The sequence below is a fragment of the Rhinolophus ferrumequinum genome, chromosome 11 (assembly GCF_004115265.2).
Source record: "Rhinolophus ferrumequinum isolate MPI-CBG mRhiFer1 chromosome 11, mRhiFer1_v1.p, whole genome shotgun sequence".
In the NCBI taxonomy this organism is placed as follows: Eukaryota; Metazoa; Chordata; class Mammalia; order Chiroptera; family Rhinolophidae; genus Rhinolophus; species Rhinolophus ferrumequinum.
The window spans coordinates 23,112,857-23,140,352 of record NC_046294.1 but is presented as its reverse complement, the minus strand read 5'-3'; the positions used below and the strand labels follow the sequence as shown (position 1 = coordinate 23,140,352).

Here is a 27,496-nt window from a genome sequence, read left to right as displayed (position 1 = left end):
ACTTCTTTTAGCAGGTCTGTCTTATTATTTTACTTATTTATTGTTTTTTGCCGTAGCGTCTCACACACTGTCATTCACATAGGGGCAGCTAATAAATATTTGTTGAATAAACAATTGAATTATTTTTATCTCTAATCATCGTTGTCATTATGGTTCGACATAGCACTAAAAGGAGATTTTTTTCTTTAATGACCATTAAAGTAGGTCTGATTCGGTTGATCTTACAGATCAAAACTAGCTCTCCCTGCCGCCACTACCACCACACACACCTTTTTGTTTTTGTTTTTTCTTCCAAAGACGGAGAATGTATTCAGATAACATTTGACACATATCTTTTAAAATAAGACTTCTATTCTTAATTTTTGGCAGAACAAAATTATTTTGTGAAAGCCACAGGATGTGTTTAGTTACTAACATAAACATCACCATTCACTGTGTTTCATCAAGACTGTACTTCATACCCAGAATTTCAAAAGACAAAGTGAAGCTTCTCTATACCCAGCCCTCAGCTCTGGCAGCTGCCAATCGGGACAAAGGAACAGGACCATGATGCTGGCTTCGGTGCTGGGGAGCGGCCCCCGGGCGGGCCTCTGCTCTGGCCCCTCCTGGGGCCCGCACTCTCGCTCCAGGCCCGCTCCACCCCGGCTGCACCACAAGGAGATGGCACAGGGACACTGCAAGGTTGCCATCTCTTTCTACAACCAGTCAGCCATCAGTGTGGCAGCTGAGGAGCCGTCTGTCACGTCATGCCGACCGTGATGCTCATTCCCAACTTCTCATTCTTCTTCTCTAGACTATGCCCTCGTTGCGGACAGAACCATATCTTGTTGTTTTTATACCCAGCCCTTAGTACAGTGCCTTTTACGCTAATATTGATTGAATGATCTGTTTGAAATAACAGAGTATGGACTAGGGAGCTAGAATGAGTGTTGGTTTTTAATCAGTAACATACTTAACATTTTATTTTTATCTAAAGATACTGTAAAGTGTTATGTGAAGATGTATGTGAAGGGTTAACCTAACTGCTCCAGTTCCTGAGTTATTTTGTTAATATCACTGAACATTCAGAACCTTCCTGAGGATCAGAGAGATTAAGTCACTTGGTCAGGATTACTAGTAAGTGTCAGAGCTTGGACTCAAACCTGTGTCTGAATTGGAAGAGTTCCTTGTAACTACTCTGCTTTGCAGCTTTTCTAAATTATAGTGCTCAGTTGTTGATCAAGGCTGAAACAGTGTATTGCAATCTTCATGGCTCATTATTTATTCTCAAAACTTTTTGGCATTCACATTATGTTTGATTAATTGACAGATAGAACCGGAGTTTTGGGATAAATAAAGGGTAATGTACCCTTATATAATAATACGGTGTTTTAAACTTGGCTGTGGTTCCTTGGGAAAGCTCACCACACAATAGATCCTACCCTGTTTTTCTTTCCATTCTCTCTCTGTCTCTGTGTTCTCATATAGGTAATATATATGTCTGTTATGTGAATAGATTATGCACATAAAATTAAAATAAAGAGGAAATAGTCTAAGTTTTTAAATGGTAGAAGCAAAAGGACAGTTTGATGTATACCTTATGAGGAGATGAGGATTATGAAATTATTGCAGTTTTTTTCTGAGGGGTTTTAATCTCAAACTCATTATGTGTGAGGTACTAGCTGGAATCCTGAGTAATGAGGTAGAGTATAAAACACTTAAGATGTCCTCTTCCTATTGTGGAGAAGCTCATATTCTTGTAAATAGAGGAAAACCCAATTTTAAAAACGTAATTAATAATGGCAACATAACATCTAATAATGCAATTCTGATTCATTGCAAATAAATTACAACTACTGTAGGAATTCAGGAATAGGAACAGAATGATCTGCATTGATCTGTGGCTGAAGTAGACTTTGTGGGTGGTTCTTACAGGATATTTGGAATTTGAAGTAGGCGAGCACAAGTGATAAAACATTTTCTGTTTTCCTATGGCCAGAATTTCTTTTCTAGATGTCTGGAAGAAGTATTTGATGGCTAGGTTGCCTAGTTCAATTGTTTTTTTTCCCATGGTTACAGCAGAAACATATAAGGGTGTGATTTTTTTTTTCCTTTTTGAAATACAATCTATTTCAACTACTAAAACATCTGTCATATAAAGAAATATGTAAGCTTATGTAACCTGGCACTGTAGCTTTCTCTGGATGACATACAACGGTCCTGTTTGGTCTGATCTCATCATCCTAATCTCTCAGCCCTTCTCTCAGCGAGACCCTCCAAAGTTTCCTGTTCTCTTTGGCCCCTAGGGCTTTGGGTATGTTGTACCTTCTGCCTGGATCACTGCCCCTTCACTTCATTGTTTCCTCCTCATCTTTTCAGGATCAGATTCTATGTCATTTGTTTTTAGGAAGCCTTCTTTCACCTTCCCAAAACTGAATTAGATGCCCCTCTGAATATTTCCATAGCGTCCTGACTTCTCCTAATCCTCCTGCAATTTCCAATTGTCACCAGAAAGTAAGCAAGCTTCCTGAGGTCAGAAATCTTAACTACCGCACCCCTCTCCCCCGCCTTCCCCCCCCACACACACACTTGTATATCATCAGTGTCCTAATTCGTTTTCAAATAAATATTTGTTGACTAGAAAAATCTCTTCGGGTTAGACTAACCACCTTTTTAGACGTTCACTAGATACCATCTAACAGGTAAGTTTGTTTATTTCATTAAAACAGTGTATATTGGTGGTTGTGAAGTGTTTTAACTAAAAATACACTACAACCATCTATGTGAAAGTCTTGGTATACAATGAAGTAGTTTCTGTTCAGTGAACTTTCGGAACATACTTGTTATCTTAGTATTATAGATTTTCCTTTACATTCTTTTGTTGAATGTGCCTATTAATATTGCTGTCCCAGCTATTTTTGGTGTGTGGGGTGGAGTGGGGAGTGTATCTGTATGTTGCATATTTTCCTAGCCCTTACTTTTAGCTCTGTTTTTGTTTTAGGTAAGCCATGTTTGCCCAGGTTTTATTTATTTTTTTAATTCATTTTGATAATCTCTGCTTTTAGTAGGTGATTTTAATTCATTTATATTTATTGAAGTTACTGATATATTTGGACTTACATCAACCATTTTTTCTGTTTTTATTTGTTATTTTTTTCTATTCATGTGTCTGCCTTCAACTGAACAATCGTTTTTGTTATTTTCTATGTTTCCTCAGCTTTTTTGATCACTGTAGATTATATTTCTATTATATTTTTTGTGTATACCATTATGTTTTTAAGACACATATTTAATTAAATTTTGCCAGTGAAGCCTAGAGTTATTCAGTATTTTTTCCTCCTATTATATCAAATTCTTAGCATTCTTTAACTATTACCTAAACATTCCCTTATTCATATTCTTTCTTACAGTTTGAGTTTCACACCTTTTTAAACACTCAGAAATGACCTTGCAAATGATTAATAGTTAACATTTTTATCAATTTCTGTGGTAACTTGTTTCCTGTAGCCCAGGGGTTGCCTCTCTGTTCACTTTTCTTCTTGATGAACTGCATTTTGTAATAATTCATCAATAGGTGGTAAATTTCTTAGCCTTTATATGTCTAAATAATACTTTTCCTTCATTCTTAACTGATGGTTTGGCTACATACAAAATTCTAACAGTTCTTTTTTTCTCAGCTTTTTGAAGATAGTACTCCATTGTCTTCTGACCTCTTTGCAGCTGCTAGGAAGTGTGCTGTCAGTCTGTCATTCCATTGAGTACTCTGTTTTTTCCCTCTGATAACTTTTATGATTGTTTTTATTGTAGATAGTATGCAGTTTCTCTGCAGTGTATCTCAAGTGGATTCATGTTTATACAGTCTAATACAATACTCTCTTTTTCTGTTTAAATTTTTTTATCAAGGTATTACTTGCACAAAGGGTAAGATCAGTTAATTTTTACATATACGTATAATCCAGGTTACCACCACTGAGATCAAGATATAGAATGATTCCAACAAGGTACCAGGGTCCCTGTGCCCCCTCCCAGTCAATACACCATAGATGGCCATTGCTCTAAACTCATTCAGAACTCTTCCATTTCGAGGGTATATAGATTTCTTTTCAGTTCTGGGAAATTCTCAGCAATTATCTTTCCATGCATTGCTTCTCTGCCATTCCCTCCAGTCTTCTTCCCTTGGAACTCCATTGGGCAAATGTTGAAGCCTCAGTCTGTGTCTGCCTCCTCTTTTCTATGTTTTATCTTTTTGTCTGCCTGTTTTAAGTTCCAGGTAGTTCCTTAATGCTATCTATAATTTACCAAGTCACTTCTTGATGTTTACCTAGAATATATCCCGTTGATTGTTTTTATTTCACTGATTTTATTTTTTATTTCCTAGAGTCTTATGTAGTTTTTTCTTTCTACATACTATTTTGTTTTATTTCTGTATATTATTTTTTTTCTATCATTTTTGTGATGAATCTTTTATTTTCATTTATATTTCTGAACATCCTTGAGATACTTATTTTAAAATCTTTGGCAGATTGCACTAAATGAATTGCATCTGAAATAACTTTCTGTTTCAGTTATTGATTTTTGCAGTTTCTTAGCATTAAATTTCTTCATGTGTTTTGAAAGTTTGCTTTGCAGTTTACTTTTTAGTGGAAGGTTTTTGTTTGCGTTTCAGTGTCTTCCCACCTGTCCCCTACTCTCCCCCTTCCTTACCCCCCAAGTCAGGGATTTTGCTATTGATGTTGGCACTCTTAGCAGATGGAGTAATGGAGTAATGGAGCCAGAGTGCCTTGGCTCTGTCTTTGGTATCGAGGACTATTTTTGTTTTCCACCTTCCTAGACCCACAGTTCTCATTAAAGCCTCAGTCTAGTCACTAGGTGTTGCTTGCCCATTTTATCAGCCTCCTGTTATGAGCAGTCCTTTTATGACCCAGTCCTGGCTTTAAGTGGAGACTCTGATTTGAGTCCTCTGACTTCATGAGGTCACTTTTAGTTCCCTTTACTTCAAAAGAAACCAGGACACTTTACCCTCACCCAACCCCACTGCCCCCCTAACCTGCTTCTAGGTCTAGAAAACAACAAGTGCGATTCTGCTCAACATTTTTGAGTTTCTATACTGTTTCTGTTGCACAAAAATGTTTCTTTGACCTCAGTTGTGTCTTTGATTATCTCTCCTCCTGCTTATTACGCTTTATTCATTTATGCTCTATGATGCTGACAAGTTTTCTGAACCCAACTTACAATGTTAACACAGAAGTGCTATTGATTGTAAAACTTTGCTCTTCATGGAATAAGTCAAAATATATTAAAATATATGGGGTCTGGAGTTGATTTGCTCATAGGAGGCTATGGATTCATTGCTGTTGTCTCTAAAATGTGATTTCGTTTTTAATATTTGTGCAATAATCTTTGTAATTTTTTTATTATCACGTATATAATTTATGTCCATTATAGAGCTTTTGGAAAATACAGCAAAGCATACATATATACACACATGCAAACACACACGCACAATGAGAATTACTGGTAATTCCACAGCCCAGAAATAGCTACTGAATATTTTGGTATCTATTATTGATGTTTTACATATACACACACACCGACCCACATACTAATATTCATACTGTAAAACACAAAACAAACTCAGTCTTGTTTTGTAGGTGAAGCTGTGAGTGCTGGAGATGCCTTATGTGAAATAGAGACCGACAAAGCTGTGGTTACCTTAGACTCCAGTGAAGATGGCATCCTGGCCAAAATAGTGGTGAGTTTTTATTTTGATTGTTTTCAACAGGATAAAGATTTCTTAAATGTAAAGTTACTTGAAATAAAGTTATCTTTTATTTTTACCTTTAATTTATACTGTTGTAATATCTGCTACATAATACATTTTGAATTCAGATCTTAAAATATTTTAGTGTTAAGGTTTAATAATAGCCAACGATGGTCAAACATGGAACTATTTCAGCCTTAACAGTCATTCTCAGTGTGTTAAGTACCAATTTCCAAGTTTCAAGTTGGTAAAAGAAAAAAGAAGGAATGTTTTACTCTTACCACATGAACATTAGAAATCCTCTCTTCACTGATCCCCAGGTTCCCCAGGACTCCCAGTTATCGTCTGCTCAGCCCCTCTGTCTGGACAAGTTGTCCTGTGCAGTCTTGTCTGTAGATTTCATAACCGCATCCAGTGGCTTGGTTGAATTCTTACTCATCCTTACAATTTGGACATTTTTATAATTTAAAGTATTTATTTATATAAAAAGTTGTGTGTATAGAATATTTCACATATTGGAATGTAGTGGACAGCCTTGTCTGTTGATAGTATATTTTCTGTTCCATGAACGTTTTTATGGAGAATAGGCTTGTGGATCTAGCAAGACCAGTCATTTCCTTTTAGATCTGAATTTAATTACATGCAATTGTTAACCAAAAGCTTTCCCAGCCTAATGCTTTTCTAAAAGAAAGGGTTAATGAGCCAGTTACGAGCCAGGAAAAGGACCAGGTCCTGGGGCACTAAGTGTGAACCACTGGGCAGCAAAAGGATAGGTGGAGAAGGCAACAGGGCAGTCAGCTGTCCTGCAGTTGAGGGGCTTTTAGGCCAACAGTTTGGGGAAGAAACATGCAAAGTTGTTTGGAAAGAATATGCATTGGCTATGTGGATGAAAGGGGTGGGCAACAGTGCAGAAAGGTCATGCACAAGCAAGAAGAGGAGGCGCCTGGTGATAGGCAACTTGGCGTTCTCTGTCGATAATTCTGGAAATAGCTGCCTGGACGGTAATTCGGTGTCAGTATGCACTCAGGAATGGAAGCAGTCTTTTGTCGGTTTTGCCCAGTAGTTTGATTAACGGCTCTCGTCTCTTCCTTCTACCCTCTCGCCGGCTGTAATTTAATTTAGGAGTTCTCAGAATTTTCTCCTGGCAGTCATTTTGAGTGCTCTTCCCTGGGCGGTCTTTACTTTATAACTCATTTAAAATATGGAGCTACAACTTGGATACTCTAGTGAGTATACTAGAAGCTGAAGTTAGTACAGCCCTTCAACCGAAATGTCCAGCAATAGAAGAGGGGTTACTTAAATGGCAGGAGTAAATATGCAGTACCGTGTAGCCATTAAATATTGTTTCTAGAAGAAAATGTGGTTTCTTTACATACGTTCTACATTAATAAAAATTCAAGATACAAACTTTTGGAAAAATACTTTTAAAATTATGTGTGGACAGACAGTGGTTACAATCTTGTAGGATTTTAAGGAAAAAACGTAAGTATAGAAAAGATTAGAATAAAATGTTATAAAAATGTTGAGTGAGTGTCTTTGCGAAGTGGAACCAAGTGATCTTTCTTCCCTATTTTTTTCTGTATTTTCTAAATTTTCTATCATAGGCGTATTGTTTTTGAAATGGAGTATTAGAGTTTATGTGAAAATTTAAAAATTTAAAGCTTGACTGTTTAGGGTTGCCTGGTATATTCACTGATGGTTCATGTTTGTTTCTTAACTTCCAGAACATTTGATAGATAGTGTGTTGGAGCAGCTAAGATTATAGGCTCTGGAGTCACACCACTGCCTGACTTACATAGCTATTAATAGTAAGTTCTGCCAGTTATTTATTACGTAATAATTGGCAAACTCTTTGGACTTCTCTCTGCCTTTTTCTTCATAGGGAAGTGGAGATAACGATAATACCTATGTAATAGGGTAGTAATGGAGAGTGAGTGAGATAATACATATCCACTCATCACAAGACCTGTCACCCACCAAGTGTCAATAAATGTTGCTATTTCCATTATTATTATAATTATTCATTCAGCTCTTGGTGACGTTTATATCCCACACCTTTCTCTGTGTTTGTTTATTCATTTGTATTGGTTGTTTGTGACTAGACAGTAAGTATCAATTCATGCATGCTTCTGTAGTTTGATTTGTACAGATAATCTGCCTATCTATTAGTAGTCCTTTGTTGATGTGTTTTTAATTCTGAAACTCCAGCTCACCTCTGCTTTGAGCATGGATATAATACCGTCCTTTGGATAGTCTACCCAAAGACCACACTTTGGAATGTTATACTCTCATTAGATGGAGATCTGTATGTCGTTTTTATTTGCATTTCTTACTAGAAAATCCCCTTTCCCTTTTTTCTAGTCTCTTATATTTTATCTTTTGCATTCCAATTTGTCAAACTTCTTTTGCTTGTCATCTACAATATTAACGGCTATGTAAAACACATTGTTGAAGATACTTCCTTGGAGGAAATGTGAATGGAGGGCTAAAATTTCTGTACTTTTATAACTAAACATAAATATATGTTTATATATTTATATATATATTTATATATATATATTTATATATAATTTATATATATTTATATTTATAAATATATATAACTAAACATAAATATGATATAGCAGCTAAAATTGTAGGCTTGGAAAATCCACATATTCATACCAAAAATAGTTTCTTTGACTAATTTATGCAACATTTCAAAAAAGAAAAAGGTTGTTCGAATTACCATATGTAATAAACCCAGCTACATTTTATTGTGTGTGCTTTTGGCAAGCTGTATTCCTGGCCCTAGATTGTCTGGGTTGTTTAGCTATGAAAATCTTCCAGAATTGATAGCATTTTCCACTTAGCTGCTTAGCAATGCATTTCAGATTGCTTACAATGTCATACGTCAGCAGTGCCTATTCATCTGGCCCCCTAAATACCCTGGAAAGGGGTGGGGGATGTGATTGATAGCACAAATAGCTATTTCCTTGCCAAAGAAAAGATTGCATGTATATTTTAGGGCTTCATGGCTTTGTTATTATTCCACATGCTTTTTGGATAATAGGAATGGGAGTATATTAATGTCACAATGTATGCAATTTTATGGGGGGAAATGGAGAAAAGGTTGAGATGGTATTACTGGTTTGTTTGGGTGTTTTGTTTTTTTTTTTTTTTTTTTTTTCTCACCCCACTCCATTCCCAATCCCCAACCCCCACTATAAGTTACACCTTTGTCTTTCATTGTGGAATAATTCTCGTATTAGCATACATAATAAAATGATTTTTTTATAGGAATCTGTGAAAGAGATTTTACTTTGAGAATCAAGGAATTGGATAAGGAGCTTATTAAAGCCAAGTGATGGTATAAAACTCTGGTTTTTAGTTTTCCCACATTTCTGAAAGGATTCGAAATTACAGCCTTTTTTGCTACTCACAGGGATTTATTTCCACAGTCTTTGACAGTTTTTGCTTTCTTTTTCTCCCTCACAATTTTATTCATTTCTTTGTATTGAGTCTTATAACTTTTGCATCTGAATTCCATTTTAAATATAAAATAATACTTATTCTATTTCAGTTAGAACCAGAAAAGAAACTTAGAAGCTCTTAATAATGTTAAAGAATATTTGCTCTCAGTGTAGATAATTTTATGGTTTATTTCCAATTTAGTTCAGTTAATGGGAAAGTTAAATTCTCATTTAATCACTAGTAAATTACTGAGTAGAAAATCTTAAATTATTACACGCATAGCAGTTCATAAGCTCAAATTTATTACTCAGAAAATTGGACAACAGGTGTTTTTACATGATAAATTAATAAAATAGAATATTAAGATGACATATTTAGAGAGTTTATTAGAGATTGTCTTCAATTTCTTAGCTGTATCTCACTCTAATACTGTGTCAATGGTGTTTTCTAAAGAATGGCATTTTTCAATATGGTTTTATTTTATTGTTAGGTACCCCCCCGCCTTATTTTTATTAAATTGCCCACAGTTGCCTGCAAAGTGGTATTTTATAGTTTGAAAGTTTATGGATGAAATTTGAAGTTGTGAGACTTTTAATTGATTCTTCTTGGTGGGCTGATATTTTTAATTGAGAAAATACGTCCTCAAAGCTCAGAGCAAATTCTATTAAATGGAAGATATTCTCAGTTTTAATTTTTTCCTATTGAAATTGGTAAATGACATTTTGAAATGGTAAATGAGTCTCTGTTCCCCAAGAATTAAAAGCTAAATCAATTATAGTCCACTTTATATCTTCTCTTTTGAGCTTGTTTTTACAAATGGTAGCGCTGTCCTGAGGTGCTCGATGGTAATTTTGATCAGGTGACTGTAATCCCCAGGTTTGGTACTGATCCATCATACTGCATGCGGTCTCCAATGTCAGCATTTGACTCCTGGCTCTGATACCTAATAACCCTGTCATCTTGAGCAAGTTATTTAACATTTTTGTGCCTCAGTTTCGTCATCTATAAATGGGAATAATAATATCACTTAACCTCAGAAGATTATTAGGAGAATTAAATGAGTTAATACTGCGCTAGGACAGAGCCTGACACTTGAATGCCAGACAAACTGTTATTCAAGGACTTGGCTTATCTTGTCATTGCTTTGTTTTCAGCTTCAGTGTTTCTTATGTATATTCCTCTTAAACCCAAGTTTACTGTGCGTGTAAGTTAATCAGTATATATTAAAGAATAAGAACAATTTAAAACTGTGTAATGGTTCAAACCATGATGGAAAGTCTTTACCCGGTCAGGCAGTCCACTGTGCGTGCTCCTTCAGGACTCACTCCACAACTCTCAGGCTGTTCTATTTTTTAAAAGAAAAATATTTAAATAATTGCTTAACTTACTGATTGTTTTTTAATGTCAGAATCAGAACACTGGGTTGACCAGCACCCCTGCTGGAACGAACCCCCTCACACAGTTTCTCTGTCGGGAAATACTGACCTAGTTCTTGTGTCTCTTGACTTCATCTCCTGCCCTTTGGTGCACTGATGAGCTTAGGTGGCTGTAGTTAGCACATTCGCAGGTGATTTGTCAGCCTCTGGAGATGTCTCTGGTAAAGAGGCCCCATACGAGGGCCTCCTGCTTAGGGATGGAATTCGGCCTCTGGAGAGTATTACGGGAAAATAGTTTGTCACAGGCCTTACCACCTGTTGGCTCATATGTTGCTATTTACTCTCAAGTGCTGCCCGCCTTAGACCCAACCTTGAAACATGAATTTCCAATCCTTACCAAGGGGGCACTCCTCTGTAATCCAGTGTATTGTTTTGTTTTAAAGTCAGTCATTTGAAGGAAAACGTCATCATCTTCATCATCATAACTTTCACATTTATGTAAGTACTAGATGTCTGGTACTGTTTAAGTGTCTTATATCTAACTCATTTATTCCGCATAACAACTCTGTGAAGTAGCGACTATTATTATTTCCATTTCACAAATGAAGAAACAGTCATGATGCCATAAACTTGACTAAGGTCACCTGACTAGTAAGTAGCAGGGCCAGTATTTAAACCCAGGAAGTCTGTAGAAAACCGAGAGGGTAGGCCAGTACTTTGAAGGACAGATTCCAGATCCGATCCTTCCGCATTAATCAGCAGTTGTAACAGGACGTAAGTATAAAAATCCTGCATTTGATAGTAGGAGACCAGTGGCACAAGAGTAGGAGAGGATTTTGATCAATAAGCCAGATGCCCGGGAGAACAGCTGGGCGATTGAGGTGTCCTCTCACCCCGCGCGCTCTCCTGGAGTCCAGCACATTCACTGTGCTAACGCAGAGGGAGCAGGAACACAGCCTCGCTCGTTGGTTTCTAAACACAATTTGGAAAGAGTGTTACTTACTCTTCTGTTACTAAATCTGCGCCAATTGTAAATATTTGCTGACTACAACATAAGCAAACTAGTCTACAGGAAACTAGCACACCTCTGAAAGATCTCTTATTTCTAAGGGAATTAAGAAAATCGGAGAAATTGTCTTTACTTCATTTAGTGAGTTTAATGATTTTAAATGGAATTATAATAGACATTATTTTCTTTTAGCTTCTTTTATACATTTAAGTTGTGTGGTAGTATACACTTGTCCTAGTCTATTATTATGGTTGGGTATCAGGCTTCATGGTGTCATTTTTTTAATGGGAAAAATATGAATAGTTAAAAATAAGATTTATTTGATACTTAGATATGATAAAAATGGAAATGATGTTATTTTAAATGCTCACGATTGCTTACTTGTGAAGCATTCAGTTGGTAGAATATATATGGAATTGTTTATATGATTTATTTTAGGAAATGAAACAGGTGAGGTGTCAGTTTCTGATTTAATATGTGTCTGATTCAGGGTTCAAAAATCTATTCATTTTTTTAAAATAAAACTTTCCCCCTTTTTAAAAGAATGCTTTGCACGGGAGTGATGTTCTTTGTGCTTGGATGTTGATCCTATTTCATGTTCAATTTTGATAGGAATTAACATCAAGTAAATGTTATACCACAGTGCTTTTTTTCTATCAATTTTTTTAGATTATTAATTACTTTACATTGCGATTTTGAGTTAGCAGTTCATAAGCAGATAGACATTTTTAGAAGAAGAAACAATGTTAACTTAATAAATAATCTTAACTCATCTTTTGATTCAATAAAGACAAATGAGCAGTCCACAGAAGTAAGACTTTTTAGTAGGTGACAAACAACTAAGCAGATTGTTTTGGGGTTGTTTATTGTTTTACCACAGGTTGCAATTCCTTAAACGTCTTTAGTTTTATATATCCATGTCTTACATACATATATTTCTTCATCAAAGCATTGTACCTGTTCTTCTCTGTCAGTAATTAGGAAACTTAGGAAGCTTCCTAACTCCAGAACTCATGCTTTATTATTTTAGGAATAGTGCACATACTAAGCATCAAAATTCGTGTTACTCAGAAATGTCAAACTCATTCTACGAGTTATGCTTTTACTTATAATTACTGTATTAGTGAACGTCCTGCAGCCTATCATTCAATTAGTCGTTAAATTACATCTGTAATAAATCTTATTTAAAGTAATTGAAAGAGAATAATAGGAAATTTTAAAGAAATGGCATTTTCTTCAGTATTTGAGTTATAAAATATTGTCATCTGAAGGTTCTCTAGGGACTTTTTAAAATAACTAAATAAGAATCAGTCCTTTATAAATTAATGCTGTTGAAACGCTTTAAATATGTTTATCTTAAGTATTATCTTTTTTATGCTTTTAATTGGCATTATCTATGAAAAAGTGTTTGGTTACTTGAGACACCACCATGTTTCTGATATATACACTTATGAAAAATTCATGAGGTTTTATACAGAGAAAAAGTTAAACATAGAGAAAGACGGAAATTACACTTCACATTAACCAGAGTAGTTAACCAATTCTGTCTATACAATGGGATGTTCTTTCTTCCAGACTAAGTTTCCTGAAAAGATTTTTCTTTAAATTAATTTCAGTAAGTAGGATTAGTTTGGGGGAATTAATCCCTTATGGGCTCCTGGAATTCCTAAGCCATTGTTTAGAAACTGTGAAAGACAAGCAGTTGAGCTGTGTGACCACAGTCTCTGTTTTGGATTTGTTCTGACTGACATCATTGGAAGATGGTATGAATAGCTCTTATGTATTTAAAGGCAGACAGAAAGGGGAGAGATTCTGTTTGTTTTCCTATTTCAGGAGATAGCATTAGTAACTGGGAGGGAGAGTGCGGTTAAGGAAGGTGTAAGTGGGAGAAGGTAGGAAAGGAAGGTAGAGAGAAGGTGGAGGAGGCAGGATGTCTTGGAAGCAGAATTTAGCTCAAATTAAGAGATCTTTCTAACCAGTACAGGATTATCCAACAAAGGAATAAACTACTTCCTGAGGTCATGAGCCTTTGCATCTCTGTAGTTATTCTCTTTTTAAAATACAGGTTGAAGAAGGATCTAAAAATATACGGCTGGGTTCGCTAATTGGTTTGCTGGTTGAAGAAGGAGGAGATTGGAAACATGTTGAAATTCCCAAAGATGTAGGTCCTCCACCAGCCACTTCACAACCATCCGTGCCTCAGCCCTCGCGAGAACCACAGATTTCTGCCCCTGTCAAAAAGGAACACACACCGGGAAAAATGCAGTGAGTGTGTTTATTTGAATGATGATGTAAAAAAAATGTTATGGCAACTTTCAGGGTATTTTAATCTTGACAGTTAAAACATCTTTTTGTATGTTAAGTAAGAAGTTACTGGTCTTCTCTTTTTTCCCTTAGGAATGAGTATTATACCATCATTGGTCATTCAACAAAGTTATTGCATACCTACCGAGTTCCAGGTACTGCAAAGCCCCGCGCACGAACTAGAGAACAAAATAATTCATGTCCCTGTTGAGCTTGAATTAGGTTTTAGGATTCCAGATGCAATTCAATATATAAAACTTCATATTGTGTTTCCATTTTTAGATTCTAATTACTGCACTGTGAATTCCAGTTTCAACTATATAATTGTTATCAAATGGAATTTGCATTTTAACATGCATTTCTTCTCCAGCTATTCTGCATTTGAGTTTGACACAGATTAGAGCTCAATTTTGTCCAGTTCTGAAACAACACAGATACTTAGTAAACATCGTTTTACTTTAGCTTTACATACCTTTCATTTATGGACTCCAAAAATTCTAACAAGTTTCATTTGTTTATTTTAATAGTCTCTGTAATTCAAAATTATAGGAAAAAGTTATCTGTGAAGAAACAGTCCTAAAAACCACTTTGAACTTACATAAAAATGCAGACCCTTTCATTTTTAAATATTTTGTTTCCTTTAGTTTACCACTGTCAGTTCTTGTCAGAAAAAATTCACAGTGTTTTTGAAGTACTGAGTTTTAAATTCTCATTGTCACACAGTATTTCTGACTCCATTGCTTTAAGCCTTTATTTTCTCTTTGTTTTGCCATGAGAATCAGACGGTGGGCTCACGGATGTTTTGTACTTACTGCTCTTCTTCCCTTGCAAAGATAATAGCGTGTGTATCTGTCATTCTGTCATTAGAGACGTGCATAGGTCTGATGCCCCATGGTGTGGATCAAAAACCAGCTGAGCTGTCACCCTGCACGATGTTGGCCCACATAGTGACTTTCTTTTTTAAAAACATTTTTGAATTGGCTGGTGACAAGTTAATCTTCCACAAAAATGTGACATTTACATTTCTCTTGAAAAACCTGAAGATTTGGTAGCCCTGAGCCCATTATCAGCTAGAGCAGTTTCCCTGAATGCAGCATGTGCCACACTTGTTCCTCTTCGTTTCTTAGCTATAAACTTATGGACCCAGCTCATTTTATAGTTTTCTTTATCTGACCACGTAGTCATTTGTGTTTGCTGCTATGCTTAAAAGTCTCAATGGAAGAATGAACACTAGTCATGTGATCTTTCAGTGTGTCTCAGTTTACTTGTCTGTAGAATCAACATAATTGTTTTTGCCTCTTACTCTTCTGGAGTGTGCGTAAAGTGAAAATGGGTTCATGTAAATACTAAGGACTTGAGCAAATATGTAAAGGATGCTATTCAGTGCCAACAAAACAAACAACCTAATTAAAATAGGCAAAGGATTCAAATATGCATTTCTTCCAAAGAAGATGTACAGGTGACCAATAAGCACATGAAAAGATGTTCAACATCACTAATTATTAGGGAATAGCACATCAGAACTGCAATGAGATACCACTTCACACTCATCAGAATGGTTATTATAAATAACAACAACAAAAACAAAAAAACTGGCGTCCAGATGGCTCAGTTGGTTAGAGCGCAAGCTCTGAACAACAGGGTCCCTAGTTCGATTCCCACATGGGCCAGTGAGCTGTGCCGAAGGCAATGTGCTGCCGCTGAGCTTCCAGAAGGGCTGCTGGATGTCTCAGTTGGTTAGAGTGTGAGCTCTCAACAACAACGTTGCCAGTTCAATTCCCGCATGGGATGGTGGGCTGCGCCCCCTGCAACTAAAGATTGAAAACAGCAACTGGACTTGGAGCTGAGCTGCACCCTACCCAAGTAGATTGAAGGACAACGACTTGGAGCTGATGGGCCCTGGAGAGACACACTGTTCCCCAATAAAAATTAAACAAAACAAAACAAAACAAAAAACCCTGAGAAAAAAACAAGTGTTGACAAGAATGTAGAGAGATTAAAGAACTGTTATGCACTGTAGGTGGGAGTGTAAAATGGTTCACTCGTTGTGAGAAACAGTGTGACAGTTTCTCAAAAAATTAAAAATAGAATCACCCTATATAATATAACAGTTCCTTTTCTGGGTATATACTTAAAAGGGTTGAAAGCAGGGACTCAAAGGGATATTTGTACAACCATGTTCATGAAAGCATTATTCACACTAGCCAAAAGGTGGAAACAACCCATTTGTCTGAAATGTGCTATATACATATACTGGAATATTATTCAGCCTTAAAAAGGAAGGAAATGCTGACATACACTACAACATAGATGAACCTTGAAGATATTATGCTAAGTAAAAGAAGCCAGGCACAAAATGACAAATGCCATATGATTTTCACTTAACATGCATTGGTTACCTAGAGTAGTTAGATTGGTAAAGACAGAGAATCAAAGGATGGTTGCCAGGAGTTAGGGGGGAAAAAGGGGGATTACTGTTTAATGAGTGCAGAGTTTCACTTTGGGAAGATGAAAAAGTTCTGGATATGATGGTGATGGTTGCATAACTGTGTGATTGTATTTAATGCCACTCAATTGTACATCTAAAATGGTTAAAATGGTAAGTTATATATATTACCACAAAATAAAATGAAGGAACAATATATAGTTAATTCCTTATTGATGAGTGTGAAGAGCCACGTGAAAAGTTATAGACGCTCTCTCCTTATGTATATTTACTCTTTTTAAAAGAATATTTTGAAATAGTAACTAGTTAAATTTTTTAAAACATTTATGTGACCCTTTTTTATTTTACTTTTTTATCAATTGCAGTTGACATTCAATATTGTATTAGTTTCAGATGTACAGCATAGGAGTTAGACATCTATATGATTTACAAAGCGATCCCTCATAAGTCTAGTACCCCCCAACACCATCCATAGTATATTATTGACTATATTCCCTGTGACTATTTTGTAACTACCAATTTGTACTTCTAAATCCCTTCACCTTTTTTACCTAACCCTCTTAACCCCCTTCCGTATGGCAACCATAAGTTTGTTCTCTGTATTTATGAGTCTGTTTCTGTTTGGTTTGTTCATTTATTTTGTTTTTTAGACTCCACATTTAAGTGAGATCATATGGTATTTGTCTTTCTCTGTCTGACTTATTCACTTAGCATAATATCCTCTAGGTCCATCCATGTTGCAAATGGTAAGATTTCGTTCTTTTTTTATGTCCAAGTAATATTCATTGTATATATACACCACATCTTCTTTATCCGGTCATCTATTGATGGACACTTAAGTTGCTTCCATATCTTGGCCATTGTAAATTATGTGGCAATGAACGTAGAGATGCATATATCTTTTCAAATTAGTGCTTTTGATTTCTTCAGATAATTACCCAGAAGTGGAATTACTGGGTCATAAGTTAGTTGTATTTTAAATTTTTTGAGGACCTCTATAATGAGTGAAATTTATATGAAAATATTTTGATAGTAAAATAAACCAAATTAGGACAGATTATTCATCTGTGACTGTCCATGGGAGTCATTTTAGCTTTCGTATGTTTTTATTTTTCTGATTATCAGCAGAACTGTTGACATTTCGATATATTTGAATCAAATGTAAGTGTTAATTGGTTCCACTAATCTTTATATTTCCTTCTTAGGTTTCGTTTAAGTCCAGCTGCCCGTAATATTCTGGAAAAACATGCACTGGATGCTAGCCAGGGCACAGCCACTGGCCCTCGGGGGATCTTCACTAAAGAGTATGTGTGTGCTTTCTGTAATAACCAATTCCATTATTTATTATGATAACTTTTTCTGAAAGTATTTAAAGAAGAGCTTATTTAATATTAAGATTTAAAAGGAAGTACACTATTGTTTTTATATTTTTTATTGCTTTTGTCAGTGTGAAAATTGTATTCTATGCAAGGGTTGCTTACTGAATAATTGCAGCATTACTGAAGAATAGTTCTAATTTGGTAACTAAGCCAGATCCTTAGAAATGGTGATGAATGTAGAAAATTAGAGTGCAGAGTGATGAAACTTTATATTGTTTTAAGTTTTAAGTATCATATCATCATACAATCATTTAAATTTCTAAAACATGGAAATAATACTTTAAAAAATGATTTTGTTCTTACTTGTTTGAATTTTATTCACTTGTATGGTCAAAGTAATTTCCATATACAATTGGGTCTCTTTTTGGATTTTCTACTCTGTTGATCCGTTGGCCCATGACACAGTACCAGGTTTTTTTTTTTTTTGTACTACACTCTTAATTATAAATATTTTATAATATGCTTTAAAATCTGAGAGGGCTATCCTTGCTCTCCCCCCCCCAAATAAATCAGTTTTCTTGTCATTCTTATTTTATTATTTTTCCAAATGTATTTTGAACAGTTTAATCCCACTGGCAGAGTTGGGCCGGAGAGCTATGGCATTTTTATTGGGATTGTGTCACATTTTAAATTAACTTAGAAAGAACTGGCATCTTTATGATGTTGAATCTTCCTGGTGAAGAACACTGATAGGTCTTTCCATTTGTTTAAACTTAGTGTCTTGATTTCAAGAGTGTATTAAAATAGACGGACCCTGCTGTATTGAAAGTTAGGCTAGTGGGGAAGACAAAGATGAATTAAATAGGCATATGAACTAATGTAAAGTTGTTGTAGCGGTAGGTGCCATGTTTCTATTGGCAGTAATCTTAAATTTTTGAAATTGAGTTAATGTTTTCAAGCAATATGCTTTTTCCCTCTTTGACTGATTGGTAAGAATTGAGGGCTTGACATATTTAGTAGTCTGACTATGTGCTTTTAAAAAACAGATACATTTGTCTTACAGAGTAATGCAAAGGCAAGTTTATTACTAGTTTAGTTATTTTTCATTCTAAATGGTGTTGTGGGTTAGGTTTATTACGTTAGGTTGTACTGATAACATATTGAGCAAAATTAACAATGGTGTGATTTCCTGGCCATAAACAAGCTAATTTGCACTAAAATAAACAATGATTTAGTAAGTATCCAAATGATAGTCATTGGTACAATGAAGTTGTCACTTTCTGAATGCCATGTGAGAATTATTTCACAAGTACAAAGAATGGTTAGTTTATGAATTGCTCATCTGCCAAATGACACTCTCCCCCAGAAAAGACTAATTTCTTTTTTAAAAGTAACTATCTAAACCTAATACTTTGATAAATTTCTAATTGTTTGGTTTTTGAAAATGTACAAATATTGTAGCCATTGGACAAATAATATGAATCAGCAGACCAGGTAAGACATAAGATATACTTGACTGCCTCAAATAATTTATTTTGCATCACAGCCTTGATATCTATATACAGAGGGTGCCAAAAAAAAAAAAAGTATACACGTTTTAAGAAAGGAAAAAACTGTATTAAAATTGTTAACACTCCACGTATACCCATAACAAAAGAGGAATACAAGTCATATGTATACATTTTTTTGGCAACCCCGGTATTTTTTGTATCTTCCCTCCACGTGTCATCTCCATTTTCTGAAAGTTCTCTTATAGTTCGTGTTGCTAATCATAGTTATCTAATTCCCTCTTGTTTCCAGGGATGCTCTCAAGCTTGTCCAGTTGAAGCAGGTGGGCAAGATCACCGAAAGCAGACCAGCCCCAGCCCCTCCAATAGCTCCCACCGCACCTTTGCCCTCACAGGCCGCAGCTGGGCCGTCTTATCCCCGGCCAATGATCCCACCGGTGTCAACTCCTGGACAGCCTAACGCAGCGGTAATGTCAGCTCAGGAGATTTTTATTTTTCAGATTTAAGTGAGAGAGAATAAGAACTATTACTGTATGTTTTACAAGTACCTTTAGCAATCTGTTTTAGTAGTACCGTATTTTGCTGTGTATAATGTGCACATTTTTTGCCCAAATTTGTGAGGGAAAATAAGGCGGTGCATTATACATGGGTAGTACTAATTCTGTATCGATATAAATGTTTCTCATTCTTTTATTTTTGCTTATGAGTTAAAAGTGTAACTCTAGAAATCAGTAATGATATCTGTGTGCAAAATAATACCCTGGAATAAGATAATTAATTTTGTTGAATTTAGAATGAACTTGCAATGATAAAGAGTTCTTGGCCTTCTAAGATGTGTAAATATCATAAATTCGTTACCAATACCTAAAATTTCTGGTACTTTGTATCTGTTCTTGTGTTTTGTAATTATTTGTTACCTAAAATTTCTTGTAGCATAATATGTTAAAAAATAAATGCTAAAATTCCTTTATAATAAAAAAATAAGTACCTAAATGTAAACAAATAAAAATTTGAATTAAAAAATTAAAAGATTTTTTTTCCCTGAAAGTTTGGGCCAAAAATGTGGGTGCGCATTATACACGGGACCGCACTATACATGGCAAAATACTGTATGTAAAAGTGATAATGACAGAATACTGCAGATGCTTTGTTTTGCTTATTTTCTAGCACAAACCAGATTTGTTTGTGCAGTGCTAACTTCCGAAAGGAATGTTAAAATTATGATTCAATTTAAATTTAGTACAAATTCCACAACTTCAGTACCATATGTATGCTCGATAATCATACTTTTCATGTCTTTTTTTCTTGGGTATGGTACCGGTAATTGGTAGCTGGCACTAGCTCCCTTTTGTGGACGTGTTTTATTTTTTGACTAAGGGAATTGATAGTCTCATTGTGAAGAACTATAGAGAACATATAGCTAATCTTTTCTTCTCAGGTATATGCAGTCTTGGCAGTCCTTTTTTGTTTTCAAATCGCTCCGTTTTGTCTTTCTGTCTTTCTTTTGTAATACCTTTCATGTCATTTCCTTCCCATCAGAAGAAATGTAGGATAATCAGGTTTATTTAAAATTGAATGGACACTTAAAAAATAAAAAATAAATAGACAGAGACAAACTATGCTGCTCTTTCTAATGGGGAAATATCAATACAATATTTTAAAATAATTGAAAACAGTACAAATTTCATAGCAAACAGGTTTTTAAAATGTATATTAAAAATTCATGACTACATAGACGAAAAGTTTATGTGTAATCAAATCTTGTTTTTTAAAAAGTAAGTTATTCACATTAGAAAGATAAACCTTCAAATTTGTATGGTATGTAGAGAGCATTTATTCCATTTGATCAAGTACTTTGCTAACAAAATGAGTAATTCCATAAGAGATCATTTGTAAAAACTAAATCAGCTGTACTTTCTGCCTCTGTATTACCCTGAAATGATTGTAATCCAGACCCAGAATGGAATGAAGAGCAGGATGGGATTAGATGTAATTTAAGGTCCATCATGGTTTTGTTAGAGGTTCAAGGAACAGAATGGAAAAACTACTGTCAAGTTACAGGAAGATTTTATAATCTCATTCAAACTTTATATTATGAATTTCTAGGAAATAAGGTACTCATGTGATTTTGTTTTTTAATGACAAACCAAAATAGAAATAATTTGATAGGTTATCTAGTATTTTGGATTATCTTTTTCTATTTTATGTCATTTTTCTAAGTAAGAATTGCTTTTAGTTGGTTTATTGATTTATTACTGCTTTGAGTTTTATTAAGTAAGAAATGATGTTTATAACAAAAGTTGCTTACAGGTGGTATCTCGTGTGTGTGTGTGCACATGCACACATACCTGTGGAAAATGATTATTTGTTAGATTTCTTTTTAATTACCTTACACATAGTGCCATAAGATGTCCCATTTACAACGGAAACCAATGAATTTTTCCACTTTTTTCTACAGTCATATACTATAAAGTTTTCTCTACAGTCTTAAACTATAAAGTTAAAACTCAAATTTTTTACATTTCTCCTTATACGAAGACTTTTTAATTAATTTAATTAATTTTTAATTAATACCGTTCCTGTATTAATCTATAATTATTATCATAGTTAACTGAGACTGTGTTTCTGGTATGAAGTTGTTTTTTTCCCCCTTCCTGTTATGGTTTAATGGACAGATTGCTATTTCTTTGCAGGGCACATTCACTGAAATCCCAGCTAGCAATATTCGGAGAGTTATTGCCAAGAGATTAACTGAGTCTAAAAGTACTGTACCTCACGCATATGCTACTGCTGATTGTGACGTTGGAGCTGTTTTAAAAGTTAGACAAAATTTGGTCAAAGGTTAGTAAAGTTGAATTTATTTAATGCAATACACATGCTAATATCATGAAATAAATATATAAAATACACATTTTGTAGCTTTTTATTTTAATTTCATCATCTATTTTAATTTCATCATCTGGGCATATTTTAGTGCTAGAGAAAAAATTGGTTCTTTTTTTCTATAAGAAATAAATTGATTCCACAGTATTGAATAAATCATAGTTTTGATAATTGAGCAAAGCAATCCTTAACATGTTAGAAGGTATAAAATCCAAAACTGGTTTAAGAATATTTTACATTATAAATATGTCTTATATATCATTCTTCTTGATACAAGTTTTAATTTTTTAAATTCTTCAAAATGCATTTTAGGTTATTAAATTTGGAGTGTTCCTTCCCCAAATCAATTAAAACTAAGGTTGCATAGAAACATAAAACTTTAGCGTGAACTGATGTATCATTTCTTTCTTTCCAATCTGTATTGCTTTTATTTCATTTTCTTGCCTTCTTACACTGTCGAGGACCTCTGATACAGTGATGAATATAAGTGGTAAAAGCAGACATTCTTGCTTTGTTCTTGATCTAGTATCAAAGCATTCAGTCTTTAACATTAGCTATAGGTTTTTGTAGATTTCTTTTTTCAGGTTGAGGAAACTCGCATTTCTAATTTGCTGAAAGTTTTAAGCAAGAATGGATGTTGAATTTTGTCAGATGCTTTTTATGCATCTTTTGAGATAATCTTGCCTTTTCCCCTATGTTAATATGGTGGATTTTATTGGTTGATTTCCAAATGTTAAATCAACCTTCTTTATATGAATGATTCCTCATTAATAAGTGAATAAAATTAATTTAATCATTAATTTTGTCATAATTGCTTGATTCCATTTTCTAAAATTTTGCTAAGGATCTTTACTCCAGTGCACATGAGAAATACTGACCTGTAGTTTTCTGTTAACTGAGATTTTTTTTCTGTTATCAGCTCTCACAGTATGAATTGGGAAACATTTCCTGCGCCTTTCTTTTCTGGAAGAGTTTGGGTTTAATAGGTTTTATTTCTAATTGTTTGATAGAATTTAGCAGTGAAGCTGTTGAGACTTCTGGTTTTGTTTATGGGAAGATTTTTAACTATGAATTTAATTTTTAAATAGACAAGTTGTCTATTCTTAAATGAGCTTTGGTAGTTTCTGTGTTTCAAAGAATTTGCTTATGTCATCTAAGGTGTCAATTTATTGACATAAAGTTGTTCATAATATTACCTTATTATATTTCTAACATCTATGTAATCTGAAGTGATGTCCCGATTTTCAATATTAGTAATTTTTGTCATTTAACTCTCTTGATCAGTCTGGCTAGAGGTTTTATCAATATTATTGACCTGTTCAAAGAGCCAGCATTTGATTTTATTAATTTTATTATTTCTGTAATTTTGTTTTCATTGATTTCTGCTCTTTATTATTTTCTTCTATTTGCTTTTATTTGTTCCTCTTTTTCCAGTTTCTTTTTCTAGTTTCTTAAGGTGAAAACAGAGATCAATATAATAAACTTTGTTTTATTCCTAATATAAGCATATTATGCATTTACGTTCCCTTTAAGCGGTTCTGAACTATATTCCATAAATATTAATGTTTTTATTTTCCTTTTCATTTAATTCAGGATGTTTTCTAATTTTGTGATTTCTTTTTTTGATCCATGAATTATTTAGAAGTGTAAGTTTAATTTTCAAATACTTGAGGACTTTTTTGTTATCTTCGTTTTATGATTTCTAGTTTAATTCTGTTGTATTTAGAGAACATACTTTGTATGATTTAAATCTTCTTAAATTTGAGATTTATTTTGTAATCATAATAGGGTCAAGCTTATTGAATGTTTCATGAGTATTTGAAAGAATTTATGTTCTACTTTTGTTTTGAGAAGTGTTCTATGCATGATGGTTGAAGTTGGTTTCAGTGTTGTGCATGTTTTCTGTGCCTTTACTGATTTCCTATCTATTTGTTCTATCAATTCTTGAAAGAAAAATGTTTAAAATCCCCAATTATAATTGTGGATTTGCCTGTTTTTTTCTTTTAGTTCTATCAGTTTTTGGTTCATGTATTTTGAAGGTCTGGTTTTAGGCACGAACACATTTAGGATTTTATTTGTTCTTAATGACGAGGCCTGTCATTACATGTCTCTGTTCCTGGTATAATATTTTTTATCCTGAAACCTTTATCTGATATTGATATGGCCACTCGAGCTTTCTTTGATTAGTGTTTTTTTTGTTGTTGTTTTTCCCCTTCTTCAGCCAACCCCCACCCAATCCAATTCAAGCCATTGTTTCTCAGTCTAGTTGTGTAGGACACAGCTCCCTGGCCCATGCTGGTACTGTGAGCCTTGCGTTCCCCCCGGCTGAGGCAGTCGGTCACCAGTTGGTCACCGGTTGTCATTTGGCCCCTCACAGCAGCTCACGGCTATTCACGATAGCTGCCGGCCACTCATGCTGGCCACCAGCCACTCCTGGCAGCCCGCAGCAGCCCGCAGCAGCCCACACCGACCTCTAGCTCATGGCAGCCCTGCTTTAGGGAGAGCCATTGTTCACAGTCTTAGCTGTAGAGGGTGCAGCTCACTGGCCCATGTGGGAATTGAACCTGAGACCTCGGCGTTAAGGAGTACGGCGCTTCAACCCCCTGAGCCACCAGTCCATCTATCTATTTGATAGAACAAATACATAGGAAATCAATAAGGGCACAAAAGATGAATGTTTTTATATTAGATCTTCTTACATTTCTTTACTTTTAATATGTCTGTGTCTTTTTATATTCAAACTGGTTTCTTGGAGACAGCATACAGTTGGTTCTTGCTTTATTATCCAATCCTACAGTCTCTGTCTTTTATTTAAGGTGTTTAAACCATTCCTATTTAATGAATTTGTCCTTTGTACAATTTGTGGTCCTTTGTACCATTTTGGCCTTTTTTATTTGTCCCATTCTCTTCCTATTTTTCCTATGTTCTTGCCTCCTTTTAGATTAGTTATTTTTAATTTATCCCATTTTATTTTTTCAATTTTATCTCTCTCTCTCTCTCTCTCTCTCTCTCGCTCTCGCTCTCGCTCTCTCTCCCCATAGTTCCAATAGGAAGGATTTATAATATAATTATTTAACTTACCACGTTCTACCTTCTACCTTCAACTTTTTATTGCACTACTTCATATATAATGTAAGAACCTTACAGCAATTTGCCTACATTTCCTCCCTCTTGTCCTTTATGCTATTATTCTCATGTTTTACTTCTACATATGATATTAGCCCCAGAATATATTCATAATATATTTTGCTTTAGCAAATCAACCTAGCTTCAGTTTCACTGATTCTTTTCTCTGCTGTGTTAAGTCTATGAATCTTGGCTAAAAAAAAAAAAAAAAAAAAAAAATTCTTTATCTTTTATAGCATGGTTCCCCTCCTAGATTTCCATTGGAGTGTTTTTAGTCTCCATCTCTCTGCTGCTGTTTCCCTGTCTGTTCGAGCACATTGTCCCGTACTCTGTCCCGTACTTTCCGGTACTCTGACAGTGGGGATCTCTTATGTGCTTGTCTCTCCTCTCATTGTCACCCTTGGACATTCAGTTCACCTATTTTCTTGGCAACCGTAGTTCCCTAATGGGTTCTAGAAAGTTACCATTTTGTAGTTTATCCTGCATTTTCTCTCACCCTGTTAGGATGGGAGCAACATTCCCTTGTAGCATTCCACATCCTAAGTGAAAACAGGATTAATAAATCAGTTTAGATACAGTCTTTCAAGATTACATATGAAGATAATCTGACAGCTTTTAAAAGTTCAAGGAACCAAATGGAAAGCTATTCAAAGCAAGTGATGAATATTTAAAAGGTTAACCATGAAAGCTCCCTCATAGGTCTCAAATCATACTGGTTTAGTTACAATGTAGAGGTTATTATGGGAATAATTTTCCTGGTTTCTTCCTCTCATGAGGCAGAAAACAGTACTATTTCAGTGGAGCTATAGATTAATGTAATATCCTTGCATGATCCAGGTTTTATATGTCCTTGCAATTAGGAATTTTTCTGGTGAGTCTTCAAAGAGCGTACATTATCTGTGTATCCTATGTATCTCCACTCTTTCTTATATAAGTTTACAATATATAATATTCTATAAGTATGTTCCACGCTTTGTTTTATAACAATATGCAAATGAGAATGTCCGATATTCCTCTACAAATTATTTTTTACTCTCTTCTCAATAAATGCCACCAGCAGTCTCCTTGCTGTATGTGTGAAAATGTCTGTAATAAAGAGTTAAAATAAAGAAACTTGAAAAAATATCCTTTGCACGTTAGATTTCAGATGCCTGTTAGACATGTAAGTGGAAATGTCATGTAAGAAATTGGATATGTAAGTCTGAAGCTCCAGATACATCAGAATTAGAGGTAGAATTTGGAGGAATCATCATCATATAAATGGTATCAAAACCATGGAACTGAAAGTTCTCACCTGGGGACATGCCAACATTCAGAGTTACAAACTAAAAATACGTGAGGGACAGAGAGCAGAGGGAAACCAGAAGAGTATAGTGACAAAGAAGCCAGTAAGAGAAAATGTTTCAAGGTGGAAAAAGTGACCCACCAAAGAATACTTAATGTTGGAGTATGATTGGGGCAGAGAATTTTAGGTGAGGACTGTGGTTTGGGCGGTAGGTGGTTTGGGAAGTGTTCACTGTGGATACCTCTGTATAGTAGATACAGTGAGAAGGAAGCTGAGGGAGCCGCGAGAGGTATGCATAATGAGTTCATAAAAGATTATGTCCACATATTTGAATTTGTGCACACCAAGTCTTTTATATGGCTTATCATTAAAAGTCTCTAAGCACTAGAAATCCATTCACATGTCTATTTCTAAAGGGGTTTTAAACAAACAAAAAATGTGTGTGTTTGTGGAACTCTGAATTAGAACAGCTATGACTTAAAACGAGCAGCCGACAGTTACCATGACAGTTTGTCAGTATTTATGTTTATGGTAGTTCATCTAATCTCCTTCTGAAATCTCCATCATACCTTTGGTATGAGCGGCTGGCTGTTCACGCAGAATTCCATGGTACTATAATAACAGGGTCTGTGATTCCTGCCACATACCGTTGACTAGATCTTGATCTTAAAGTCTGTTTCTAGAAGTTCTTGCAATAAAGAATCCATTGTAGTCTACATTTTCCAGTGCTTTCATCCCCACTGGGAAAAGCAAAAGTATAAATCAAATTTTCTAGTTATGATCAGCTATAGTTATGATCAGCCCTACAGAGAAGGAGGGGACCTCGGCTTTATCTTAAAATCATTATGTATACTGGAAGGTAATTGATTCAAATGGATTCACCATGAAACTAGACAGAGAACCTCATTTTACTCATAACCCTAGGACCTACGCCAACATTGCTTCATCAGCATTTGCTATATCCTGTTTTGTTAAGTTAAAAAGCAGCTCTTATTTAATGCAGTGGTCTTAAAATTTGTTGTAGTACAACACTCCAATAGTACAAAG

The 27,496-nt window shown here is 34.9% G+C and overlaps 1 protein-coding gene across 1 annotated transcript in view; it reads left to right on the top strand.

The window, feature by feature from the left end:
• Positions 1-27,496, top strand: part of PDHX (pyruvate dehydrogenase complex component X) — a 62,169-nt gene that overhangs the window by 20,372 nt on the left and 14,301 nt on the right. Inside the window, exons 3-7 of the mRNA XM_033121546.1 lie at positions 5,631-5,731; positions 13,644-13,843; positions 17,534-17,632; positions 19,448-19,622; positions 21,849-21,996. Coding sequence (XP_032977437.1) covers positions 5,631-5,731; positions 13,644-13,843; positions 17,534-17,632; positions 19,448-19,622; positions 21,849-21,996 — 723 coding nt within the window. The remainder of the gene's footprint in view (positions 1-5,630; positions 5,732-13,643; positions 13,844-17,533; positions 17,633-19,447; positions 19,623-21,848; positions 21,997-27,496) is intronic.